We start from the raw sequence: 14,068 nt of genomic DNA on the forward strand, positions 1-14,068 counted from the left end.
CACAGGGCCAAAACATCCATCCACCCATCCATTTTCTACCGCTTATTCCCTTTTGGGGTCGCGGGGGGCGTTGGCGCCTATTTCAGCTACAATCGGGCTGAAGGTGGTGTACACCCTGGACAAGTCACCACCTCATCACAGGGCCAAAACAGACAGACAACATTCACACACGAGGGATCATTTAGTGTTGCCAATCAACCTATCGCCAGGTGCATGTCTTTGGAGGTCGGAGGGGCCTATCCCCAGGTGCATGGTTAGAGTGTCCGCCCTGAGATGGGTAGGTTGTGAGTTTAAACCTTGGCAAAGTCATAACAAAGACTATAAAAATGGGAGCCATTACCTCCCTGCTTGGCACTCAGCATCAAGGGTTACAATTGGGGGTTAAATCACCAAATGATTCGCTGCTGCTCACTGCTCCCCTCACCTTCCAGGGGGGGATCGAGGGTGATGGGTCAAATGCAGAGAATCATTGTGTGTGTGACAATCATTAGGACTTTAACTTTAACCACTGTGTCACAAGGGCCCACATAAGAACACTTTTTGTGTATACATAGACAAAAAGTGCAGTTACATATTATGACCATAAGGTGTCATATTGCACAAGTTTCACATTTATTTACTTTATAACTTAGTTTCTGCCATATTATTTTGTTACTTTCATAAGCACATTTAGTTTCTACTTGAGGTACATGAAACAGTTATCTACAATAACTTTTATTCTACAAATGACATCACCTACACAAAAGATTAGTACTTTTTATAAATTTTGAGCACAATAACAATGGCCGTTATAATTTTGGTCACAATACCGTGATAAGAAATGTTCATATAGTTACATCCCGATAGTACACAATATAAGAATAAAAAAAACATAAATAATTGATTTATAATGGAATCGTAGCTCCTGAATTGTAATTGAATTGTGAGGTGCTCAAAAATTCCCAGCCCTAGTTAAATGTAAATGTGTTGAATAGCGCTTTTTCTACCTTTTTTTTTTTTAAAGGAACTCAAAGCGCTTTGACACTATTTCCACATTCACACACTGATGGCGGGAGGTGCCATGCAAGGCGCTAACCAGGGCCCATCAGGAGCGAGGGTGAAGTGTCTTGCTCAAGGACACAACGGACATGACTAGGATGGTAGAAGGTGAGAATTGAACCAGTAAGCCTCAGATTGCTGGCAGGGCCACTCTGCCAACTTCGCCACGGCGTCCCGTAGTTGTAGGTTTAGGGTTGGTTTTAAGAGGGCTTTATAGGTGGAGAAGACCATATGCTCACTAGCAGAGGGGAATGATGTATCACAGAGGGATTGTGGATGATGGGTCAAATGTTCCTTTTCCATTTTTTGCTTGGTTTAATTGAGGCTCAGGAGAGTGGTTGCTTTCTAAGAAAAACATTTGAATGACTTCCATCTGACATAGGTTAGGTATCCACTGACCTGGTAGTGCTGTGGTGCATGTGAGCTCACTTGGAAGCTGGAATTGCGTTGGATTTCTCTCCATAGCGGCTGCTATTAGCAGCTGAAAAGGCCTCTTGAGAAGACGTGGGGTTGGAGCAGACGATGCAATGCTCTCCAGCTCAGTGCCCTGAAAATCCTCATCTGGGTCGGCCGCCTCTTCTTCTCCATCATTCTGCTCCTCTGATGGAGTAGGGGTCGACGAAGTATTGGAAGTTGGCGTGCCTGGCCGGCTGCTTGGTCTGCTGCTACTCCTACGGTCCAAGAGGCGTACCTGGGCCACACGAAGACCCGGCCCAGCTGCTCCAGCTCCGGGAGGAAGTCCATCAAGACGTAATGGCCCAGCACCAAGCTCCAACTCCATAGCTGGGGAAGATGAACGCTTTGCACAGGACTTTTCTAGCAGGCCATTTGTCGGCTCAGACTTTTGCTCTCGTTTCTGAAAGACATTTAACAGAAACTACTAGGGTGTTCTTTTGTCAATTGCTCATCAGCAGTGTGATGCTAAGTTTGGTGTGGGACGGACATTTTGTGTGGTCAGTCAACTACCTTTTTCCGAACATTGCAACGGTGACACATCCATTCTCCTGGGGGAAGCATCTCTTCACTCAGGGGCGGGTCACTAGAATTCAAACAAACAATCAAGTCAGGTTTTTGTTTAAAGACAAAATAGTACATACAGAGCAGGGGTAGGGAACCTATGCCTCGCCAGCCGGATGTGGCTCTTTTGATGACTGCATCTGGCTCTCGGATAAATCTGAGCGGACATTGCTTAACACAATAAGTAATGAATAATTCCACTTGTCATTACAGTGTTAAAAATAATGTTCAAAATATAAAACATTCTCATGCATTTTTAATCCATCCATCCATTTTCTACCACACCTGTTCAAGAAGTTGCGTTAATGGTAAGAAGTTACTTATTTATTATTGGTTAGTGTGGGGCTTGCCCTCCTGGGGGTTTTTCAGACCACCAAGCACCGACATGAGAGCCTGTTTCAGGGTTACATTATTGTTTTATTTTTCAATAAGTCTCTCAGTTGCTTTCCAGCAATTGTATTTTTCTCTTTCGTTTTCGCTCGCGCTCTGGCTCCAGCACTAACCCCGTCTCTCCTCCTGGCTGCTGCTAATAACAGAGTGACAGGTGATTAGATAACAAGGTCCAGGTGGGCTTTCTACGCACCTGTCGCTGATTTTGAGGCTGTTCCTTGCACACCACAGTTTGCTGCAGGCCAGCAGGCCACGCCCCCTCCACAGTTATCTTCAGAATAACAATGTTATTACAAAGAATAAGAGACCTATTATACTCTAGAAATGTTGGTCTTACTTAAAAATGCACGCGTTTTGTTGTGTTCAGTGTTAAAAAAAATATTATATGGCTCTTACGGAAATACATTTTAAAATATTTGGCTTTTTGGCTCTCTCAGCCAAAAAGGTACCCGACCCCTGATACAGTGCATCTGGAAATCTTCCCAGCACTTCACTTGTCCAACACTTTATGTTTTATTTTTCAAAATGCCCTCAAAATTCTACACACACTACCCCATAATGGCAATGTGAAATGTTTTAAATCACACGGAATTTGCTGAGTACTTTGTTGATGCACCTTTGGCAGCAATTGCAGTCTTCAAATACAATACCCTAAGCTTGGCACATCTATCTTTAGGCAGTTTCACCTAATCTGCTTTGCCCATTCCTCCTTGCAGCACCTCTCAAGCTCCATCAGGGTGGATTTCCGGGAAGCATTGGTTTTCACCCAGGATGTCTCCGTACAAAGCTGCATGCATCTTTCCCTCTATTCGGACGCGTCTCCCAGTTCCAGCAACCTGCAACCACCATGACTCACAGCAGGGATGGTATTTCCCTGGTGATGAGCAGTGCCTGGTTTCCCCCAAATATGATGCCTGAAATTCACGCCAGAGATCAATCTTTTTCTCATCGGACCTGATAACTTTGTTTCTCATGGTCTGAGAGTCTTTCACATGCATTTTGGCAAACTTTCAGGGAAAAATAGGTTCCGTCTGGCCACTGCACCATACTGGCCAAATTGGTGGCTTGCTGCCGAGATAATTGTCCTTCTGGAAGGTTCTCCTCTCTCTACAGAAGAATGCTGTAGCTCTGACAGAGTGACCATCAGGATGAAAACCAACACTTCCATCCAACCTGATGGAGCTTGAGAGGGGCTCCAAAGAGGAATGGGTGAAACTGACAAAAAATAAGTGTGCCAAGCTTGTGGCATCATATTAAAAAAGACTTGCGGCGGTAATTGCTGCAAAAGGGGCATCAAGGAAGTATTGAGCAAAGGCTTTGAATACTTGTGTACATTATGATTCCACTATTTTTTTTATAAATTTGCAATTTAAAAATAAATTTAAAAAAATGTACATCGTCATTGTGGGTTATTGTGTGTATAATTTTGAGGGAAGAAATGGATTGATTCTTTTTTTGAATAAGTCTGTAAAAAACTAAATGTTGAAAAAGTGAAGCGCTGAGAATTATTTCCAGATGCAATGCATGTGAATTGGGACGGCGTGGCGCAGTGGGGAGAGTGGCCGTGCGCAACCCGAGCGTCCCTGGTTCAATTCCCACCTAGTACCAACCTCGTCACGTCCGTTGTGTCCTGAGCAAGACACTTCACCCTTGCTCCTGATGTGTGATGGTTGGCGCCTTGCATGGCAGCTCCCTCCATCAGTGTGTGAATGTGTGTGTGAATGTGGAAGTAGTGTCAAAGCGCTTTGAGTACCTTGAAGGTAGAAAAGCGCTATACAAGTACAACCCATATAATTAGCTTCAATTATTTTCAAAAACTAGTCCATGGTTTATTTGTTTTTTTGAACATGCTAAACAAGTTAAGAAGTGTGTTCATGAGAGAACTGTTCATAATTACACTTAAACGTCCATTTTTAATAGGGAAAGAAAGGAATAGAGAATGTGTAGCACTAATGTATATAATTTTGGCTTTCACAATTAATCTAATTTGAATCACAATCGCCATTTTGGCTGCCACATATAATGGTTCCACATTTGTGAAGCATGCTACACTGTTTATCAAACACAGCACTTTCACAGCCTGCGGTGACATGAAAGTACCAGCGGGCCATTTTAAAGCCCAGTAAGGCGTGTCCTCCCTTGCCAGAGGCCACGGTGTATGCACAGTTTTACCTCAAACTTTTGCATTCCCATACTCCTTTTTGGACATACTGAACTGTAAATTCTGATGTAAATATATAAGCATGATCAAAATAAGCTACCGTATTTTTCCGAGTATAAGTCGCACCGGAGTATAAGTCGCACCTGCCGAAAATACATAAAAAAGGAAAAAAACATATATACGTCGCACTGCAGTATAAGTCGCATTTTGGGGGGAAATGTATTATGTAAAATCCAACAAGAACAGACATTTGATCTGGAGTCATGTTGTGCTCACTTTCATGCTTTTCAATGTACTTGCGGAAAATGTCTACCTTGGATTGGAAGTCTGCTGGCAGTTTTTGGCACATTGTTGTCCTTGCTCTGATAGAGGCATGAAGCGGTAACACCAAGAAGATCCTCCCGCAAAGTCATTTATATTCATCGCCTTAGCAACTACCTGGGCGTGGAGACGCAACTGTACGGTTGACAAGCCTCTCTCGGCAGCACGTTGTTCAAGCACCCATTTGTGAATTCGTTCCTCGAGCTGTGGCCACCTAGCTTGTTGCCCGCGATTAGCTTTTTTAGTTTTCTTCGTTTCAGCAATAGTAGTCTCCGCTTTTCGCCAGTCCCTTACAAGTTTCTTGTTTACTCCAAACTTTCTTTCTGCTGCTCGATTGCCGTTTCCTGCTGCGTATTTCACTACTTCCAGCTTGCAACCTGCAGAATATGCTTTCCTTTTCGGTGCCATTTTTGTTCAGCCCTTTGTTTTTATAAGTTACCACCAATGTACCGTAGCGGGTAGCGTCTTCTTTCCCACAATGCACTTCTGCCATGATCGGCCTTTGTCGAATTTTCATTGGTTGACATGTTTATGACGATGTTGTAGCATCTTCTTTTCCCACAATGCATTTCTGCCATGACCCGCCTCCGCCAAATTTGCATTGGTTGAGGTGTGTGTGTGACATCCGGCTAGTCTCATACATGAATGAGATAAATAATATTTGATATTTTACGGTAATATGTTAATAATTTCACACATAAGTCCCTCCGGAGTATACGTCGCACCCCCAGCCAAACTATGAAAAAAACAGCGACTTATAGTCCGAAAAATACGGTACTAATATTACTAAATATATGTATTAGTTATTTAGCATTTTTATTGCTTTATTTTATAAGCTGACGTCGGGTTTACCAAAAAATGGATTAGTAAATAACATCAACTCAAATGAAAACAAATGATTGGTTAATATATAATAGGGGAGTGGTAGTATTGTAGATACCGCAGTTTTGCCTATCCAGCTACACTCGGGCGGAAGGCAGGTCACACCCTGGACAAGTCGCCACCTGAAACTGTCACCCTGTGTCTTGTAATGTCCGATGTTAGTATGTATTTTACTATGTACTGCTTTTATATTTCCTGTGCTATATATTGTTGCTTTGAACTGTTTTATATTTTAATTTTTTATCCTGTAAAGCATCTTCGAGTACACTAAAAAGCGCTATACCAAATAAAATGTATTATTAAAAGATATTTTAAGCCAGTGAAGCCAAACATCAGTTTTGAAATATTCACATTATTAAGAGTTAAATTGGTAAATGGGTTGTACTTGTATAACACTTTCCTACCCCTTTGTTAAAGGAGCCCAAAGCGCTTTGACAGTATTTCCACATTCGCCCATTCACACACACATTCACACACTAATGATGTTCCATAAATTATTATTATTTTTTTTTTTTAAAGATTCAAATTAGCTAGTTTTTCCTCTTCTTTTTTTCGGTTGAATTTTAAAGAGTCGAAATTGAAGATAAACTATGTTTCAAAATTTAATTTTCATTTTTTCCCCTGTTTTCTCCTGTTTTAAACTGTTCAATTAAGTGTTTTTTTCATAATTTATTCTCTACTAAAAAACCTTCCGTAAAAGGAAAAAAAATGTACGACGGAATGACAGACAGAAATACCCATTTTTTTATATATATACATTTATTTATTAAAGGTAAATTGAGCAAATTGGCTATTTCCGGCAATTTATTTAAGTGTGTATCAAACTGGTAGCCCTTGGCATTAATCAGTACCCAAGAAGTAGCTCTTGCTTTCAAAAAGGTTGCTGACCCCTGGTATACGCCCTTGCGGAGCAGGGAGGTAGCAGCATGGCTAACGTTAGCTGTGATGCTGGCAGAGCTGTGCGAGTGGTAATACGAGAGAAAGAAGGTGCGAATGAAGGAAGAATTAATTCCCAAGAAAAACAGCAGGGGTCCATTGTCTGGTGTTGGTTTGTCTTCAAGTGGGAATATGTCGAACAGACAACCGTAATTTGTCAAGAATGCGACAAAAGCGTTGCTATAAAAAGTAGTATTACTGCTAATATGTAGCATGATTTGAAAAGTCACCTGCTAGAGAATGAAGAGTGCTGGCTCCGCATGTCAACATCTCTGTTTGATGCCACACGCCCACACCATCAAAATGCTGAGGCAAACATTTCCAGATCAAAACCGTATGAAAAAAAATAGTCAACAACAGAATTTAATAACCTCCGTAGTAACCTACCACATAGCGAAAGACGGATGCTATTTGATTTCCTATTATGCAACTAACTTTTATTTGACACTTAAAATGTCTCTGACAATCTTGCACTTTCTGTTTTGGAAATGACATGAACGTTTGTGCCATTGCTTAATTGTTTGATTAATACAGTTTTGGTCAATTGACTTAGTTGGGATTTCCTTCTCTGCATGAAAGTTTAAAAGTAGCATATATGAATGCAGTCTGAAGAAGAATGTTTGAATGTAGACACATAGAATCATCATACTGCTGTGATTATATGCATCAAGTGTTCATTCGAGGCCAAGGCAAAATATCCAGATATATATCGTGTATCGCGATATGGCCTAAAAATATTGAGGTATTAAAAAAAGGCCATATGGCCCAGCCCTAATATTTATAAAGACAATTTTGTGGTCCCCTTTATTTAGAAAAGTACTGAATAGTACCAGAAGTATAGAAATAATTTTAGTACCGGTACCTAAAGATTGGTATTGTTACATCACTGGTTTGTACAAATAAACATTAGAAAATTGTACCATTGTGTTTCTGTTCAATTATAGTAAATGTGTTCATCATAAACATTCATGGCACTTTATTTTACACACTATGGCATTTTAAAGCCTTTTTCATGGACATACATGTATACCAAAATAATATTGTACCGTGGCCTCAATACCATGATAACTTGTGTTAAGTTGCCCCCCCCATCGCAAAACTCTGGTAAAATAGTCTCATCTGTTTGTGCAGTTGAAATGAAATGCTGCTTTTGTTTTTGAGTTATTAAAGACTGTTTTATAGGTCAACCGAAGGTCACCCACCCCCCCGTTCTCAAAATCAAAGCAAAATAGTCTCAATCGTTTGTGCTGGTTTGTGCAGTTGAAATGGTTGTTTGTGCTGTTTTCGTTTCTGAGTTATTTAGGATTGTTTTATAGGTCAACCAAAGGTCACCTTTGTGTACGATTGTGCTGACATGGTTTATGAAGTGACGTCATGAACGAACCGGAATTCTCCATTTTCAAACCAAACAGTCTATCTAGTTTTGTGGACCAAACAAAATCAAAATGGTCTAATGTAGTTGTGCTATGCTTTTGCTGGATTTTGACATTGAAACTATGGATTATGTTGCTATAATTTATGAATGAAATATTAGGATAGCGAAAAGCAATGTAAAAAAACAACAACAATTTCTCTCATCGACTACAGACACACTTCCCTTCCTGCTTACGGCGTTCCACGCCCCTACCTTGGCTCCACACAGCGCAGAGGATTCTGGGAGATATAGTTTATTTTCAGACACAGCCAAAGCTAAAGTGCCGAAAAAACAACACACCAAGTTTCTGTTTAATACCTTCAGGCGTCACGGTATTATTGTGTAGAAAGCGAAATAGCGCTGGATCCACAATAACGTTACACCCCTGATAATTATCAATATCCAACTATATAAACAAACGTATACAGTGACACAGTTTTCAGCCATATCGCCCAGCCCTTGTCTACAGGACGTGTTTTTGTGGTGCTCTGGCCAAAATGTTGCATAGATGTCGTGTTACAAAGTGGTATAAATATCTATGTCATGCTTCCATGACTTGATTTCAAATTTCTGGGACTTATGGGTAACCCAAATACAAAAAAACAGGTGCCTACAGGTATCGAAAAGTTGCTTTTGAATAACAGGACCCCTATAAGCAAGAGAAATGCTATCTGGATAAAATACATCATTGTATTGAAGACCACTTAACTGTGACAGTGAAGCTTGCAGTAGCTAGACCATACATCAGGGTGTGCTACGTGAAAAGCTACTCTATCCATTCTTTCAAATGCCAGTCACAATTATGTTAGTAGTTCATTGTTACAACCATGAAATAGAACCCGAAACACTGCCAATGATGACGTCTTTAAGCAGACCAACTTACAAAGCCACACTTCGAGATACGAAAATGACATTTTATTAAAAGCCAATTGTCGAGGAAATACTTTCTCCTAAACCCGCTTTTCAAAGTGTTGCTAAAATGGCGGAAGAAGAGAATGAAGCCGGGAGGTCGCCATATTGTAAACAGACGCACTTTTTTATTTGCCGTGGTTTGTGTATGTCCATTGTAGGAAACTTGGCCACATTATAAACATCCTGATGCTACAGTTAACAACTGGCTGAGTTCTATGTCTTGCTAATTTAACATCTAACATGGTTTTTTCGTTCAATCTGTGGCATGTGAGAATGGACGATTAAGAAAAAAGTGAACTTACCAACACTGGAGGTGGAAGGCTGCAGGACAGTGATCACAACACAATAGATCGCCGCCTTCCCGACAACTGTCGCATGTGTCGTGGTTGGTGGCCCTACCACTTCTCCGGACGTCCCTGCCCAACTTCCGACTCCTCTTTTCTACCTCCTCAGATTTCGGGGGCGCCAGAAGTGTCTGAATTTGCTGTGAAAGTAGTTTAAACAAGTCGGTCACGACTTCCCCTGAACTGTGCATATACAGGCAGCACATGTGCACATATAGGCAGCACATGTGCACATATAGGCAGCACATGTGCACATATAGGCAGCACATGTGCACATATAGGCAGCACATGTGCACATATAGGCAGCACATGTGCACATATAGGCAGCACATGTGCACATATAGGCGGCACATGTGCACATATAGGCGGCACATGTGCACATATAGGCGGCACATGTGCACATATAGGCGGCACATGTGCACATATAGGCGGCACATGTGCACATATAGGCGGCACATGTGCACATATAGGCGGCACATGTGCACATATAGGCGGCACATGTGCACATATAGGCGGCACATGTGCACATATAGGCGGCACATGTGCACATATAGACGGCACATGTGCACATATAGGCGGCACATGTGCACATATAGGCGGCACATGTGCACATATAGGCGGCACATGTGCACATATAGGCGGCACATGTGCACATATAGGCGGCACATGTGCACATATAGGCGGCACATGTGCACATATAGGCGGCACATGTGCACATATAGGCGGCACATGTGCACATATAGGCGGCACATGTGCACATATAGGCGGCACATGTGCACATATAGGCGGCACATGTGCACATATAGGCGGCACATGTGCACATATAGGCGGCACATGTGCACACATAGGCGGCACATGTGCACACATAGGCGGCACATGTGCACACATAGGCGGCACATGTGCACACATAGGCGGCACATGTGCACACATAGGCGGCACATGTGCACACATAGGCGGCACATGTGCACACATAGGCGGCACATGTGCACACATAGGCGGCACATGTGCACACATAGGCGGCACATGTGCACACATAGGCGGCACATGTGCACATATAGGCGGCACATGTGCACATATAGGCGGCACATGTGCACATATAGGCGGCACATGTGCACATATAGACGGTACATGTGCACATATAGACGGTACATGTGCACATATAGACGGTACATGTGCACATATAGACGGTACATGTGCACATATAGACGGTACATGTGCACATATAGGCGGTACATGTGCACATATGGACGGTACATGTGCACATATAGACGGTACATGTGCACATATAGGCAGTACATGTGCACATTTAGGCGGTACATGTGCACATATAGGCGGTACATGTGCACATATAGGCGGTACATGTGCACATATAGGCGGTACATGTGCATATATAGGCAGTACATGTGCACATATAGGCTGTACATGTGCACATATAGGCAGTACATGTGCACATATAGGCGGTACATGTGCACATATAGACGGTACATGTGCACATATAGACGGTACATGTGCACATATAGACAGTACATGTGCACATATAGACAGTACATGTCCATATATAGACAGTACATGTGCACATATAGACAGTACATGTGCACATATAGGCAGTACATGTGCACATATAGGCAGTACATGTGCACATATAGACAGTACATGTGCACATATAGACAGTACATGTGCACATATAGACAGTACATGTACATATATAGGCAGTACATGTGCACATATAGACAGTACATGTGCACATATAGGCGGTACATGTGCACATATAGGCGGTACATGTGCACATATAGGCGGTACATGTGCACATATAGACAGTACATGTGCACATATAGGCAGTACATGTGCACATATAGACAGTACATGTACATATATAGGCAGTACATGTGCACATATAGACAGTACATGTGCACATATAGACAGTACATGTGCACATATAGACAGTACATGTGCACATATAGGCAGTACATGTGCACATATAGACAGTACATGTGCACATATAGGCGGCACATGTGCACATATAGACAGTACATGTGCACATATAGACAGTACATGTGCACATATAGGCAGTACATGTGCACATATAGGCAGTACATGTGCACATATAGACAGTACATGTGCACATATAGGCGGTACATGTGCACATATAGGCGGTACATGTGCACATATAGGCGGTACATGTGCACATATAGGCGGTACATGTGCACATATAGGCGGTACATGTGCACATATAGGCGGTACATGTGCACATATAGGCGGTACATGTGCACATATAGGCGGCACATGTGCACATATAGACAGTACATGTGCACATATAGACAGTACATGTGCACATATAGGCAGTACATGTGCACATATAGGCAGTACATGTGCACATATAGACGGTACATGTGCACATATAGGCGGTACATGTGCACATATAGGCGGTACATGTGCACATATAGGCGGTACATGTGCACATATAGGCGGTACATGTGCACATATAGGCGGTACATGTGCACATATAGGCGGTACATGTGCACATATAGGCGGTACATGTGCACATATAGGCGGTACATGTGCACATATAGGCGGTACATGTGCACATATAGACGGTACATGTCCATATATAGACAGTACATGTGCACGTATAGGCAGTACATGTGCACATATAGACAGTACATGTCCATATATAGACAGTACATGTGCACATATAGACAGTACATGTGCACATATAGACAGTACATGTGCACATATAGACAGTACATGTGCACATATAGACAGTACATGTGCACATATAGACAGTACATGTCCATATATAGACAGTACATGTGCACATATAGACAGTACATGTGCACATATAGGCAGTACATGTGCACATATAGACAGTACATGTCCATATATAGACAGTACATGTGCACATATAGGCAGTACATGTGCACATATAGGCAGTACATGTGCACATATAGACAGTACATGTGCACATATAGACAGTACATGTCCATATATAGACAGTACATGTGCACATATAGACAGTACATGTGCACATATAGACAGTACATGTGCACATATAGACAGTACATGTGCACATATAGGCAGTACATGTGCACATATAGGCAGTACATGTGCACATATAGGCAGTACATGTGCACATATAGACAGTACATGTCCATATATAGACAGTACATGTGCACATATAGACAGTACATGTGCACATATAGACAGTACATGTGCACATATAGACAGTACATGTGCACATATAGACAGTACATGTGCACATATAGACAGTACATGTGCACATATAGGCAGTACATGTGCACATATAGGCAGTACATGTGCACATATAGGCAGTACATGTGCACATATAGGCGGTACATGTGCACATATAGGCGGTACATGTGCACATATAGACAGTACATGTGCACATATAGGCAGTACATGTCCATATATAGACAGTACATGTGCACATATAGACAGTACATGTGCACATATAGACAGTACATGTGCACATATAGACAGTACATGTGCACATATAGACAGTACATGTGCACATATAGACAGTACATGTGCACATATAGACAGTACATGTGCACATATAGACAGTACATGTGCACATATAGACAGTACATGTGCACATATAGACAGTACATGTGCACATATAGACAGTACATGTGCACATATAGACAGTACATGTGCACATATAGGCAGTACATGTGCACATATAGGCAGTACATGTGCACATATAGGCGGTACATGTGCACATATAGACAGTACATGTGCACATATAGGCAGTACATGTGCACATATAGGCAGTACATGTGCACATATAGGCGGTACATGTGCACATATAGACAGTACATGTGCACATATAGGCAGTACATGTGCACATATAGACAGTACATGTGCACATATAGGCAGTACATGTGCACATATAGGCAGTACATGTGCACATATAGGCGGTACATGTGCACATATAGACAGTACATGTGCACATATAGGCAGTACATGTGCACATATAGACAGTACATGTGCACATATAGGCAGTACATGTGCACATATATAAGCAGTACATGAGCATATATAAGCAGTACATGTGCACATATAGACAGTACATGTGCACATATAGGCAGTACATGTGCACATATAGGCGGTACATGTGCACATATAGGCGGTACATGTGCACATATAGACAGTACATGTGCACATATAGGCAGTACATGTCCATATATAGACAGTACATGTGCACATATAGACAGTACATGTGCACATATAGACAGTACATGTGCACATATAGACAGTACATGTGCACATATAGACAGTACATGTGCACATATAGACAGTACATGTGCACATATAGACAGTACATGTGCACATATAGACAGTACATGTGCACATATAGACAGTACATGTGCACATATAGACAGTACATGTGCACATATAGACAGTACATGTGCACATATAGGCAGTACATGTGCACATATAGGCAGTACATGTGCACATATAGGCGGTACATGTGCACATATAGACAGTACATGTGCACATATAGGCAGTACATGTGCACATATAGGCAGTACATGTGCACATATAGGCGGTACATGTGCACATATAGACAGTACATGTGCACATATAGGCAGTACATGTGCACATATAGACAGTACATGTGCACATATAGGC

The 14,068-nt window shown here is 41.8% G+C and overlaps 1 protein-coding gene across 2 annotated transcripts in view; it reads right to left on the reverse strand.

The window, feature by feature from the left end:
• The window catches only part of LOC133537300 (PHD finger protein 12-like), a 46,203-nt gene that overhangs the window by 30,420 nt on the left and 1,715 nt on the right, over positions 1 to 14,068 (reverse strand). For both annotated transcript variants that reach the window (XM_061878309.1, XM_061878308.1), the window contains exons 2-4: positions 9,374 to 9,555; positions 2,005 to 2,077; positions 1,438 to 1,894 (exon numbers count right to left, since the gene is read on the reverse strand). In XM_061878309.1, the coding sequence (XP_061734293.1) occupies positions 1,438 to 1,894; positions 2,005 to 2,077; positions 9,374 to 9,555 (712 nt within the window). The remainder of the gene's footprint in view (positions 1 to 1,437; positions 1,895 to 2,004; positions 2,078 to 9,373; positions 9,556 to 14,068) is intronic.

Source organism: Nerophis ophidion, linkage group LG18 (assembly GCF_033978795.1).
Source record: "Nerophis ophidion isolate RoL-2023_Sa linkage group LG18, RoL_Noph_v1.0, whole genome shotgun sequence".
In the NCBI taxonomy this organism is placed as follows: Eukaryota; Metazoa; Chordata; class Actinopteri; order Syngnathiformes; family Syngnathidae; genus Nerophis; species Nerophis ophidion.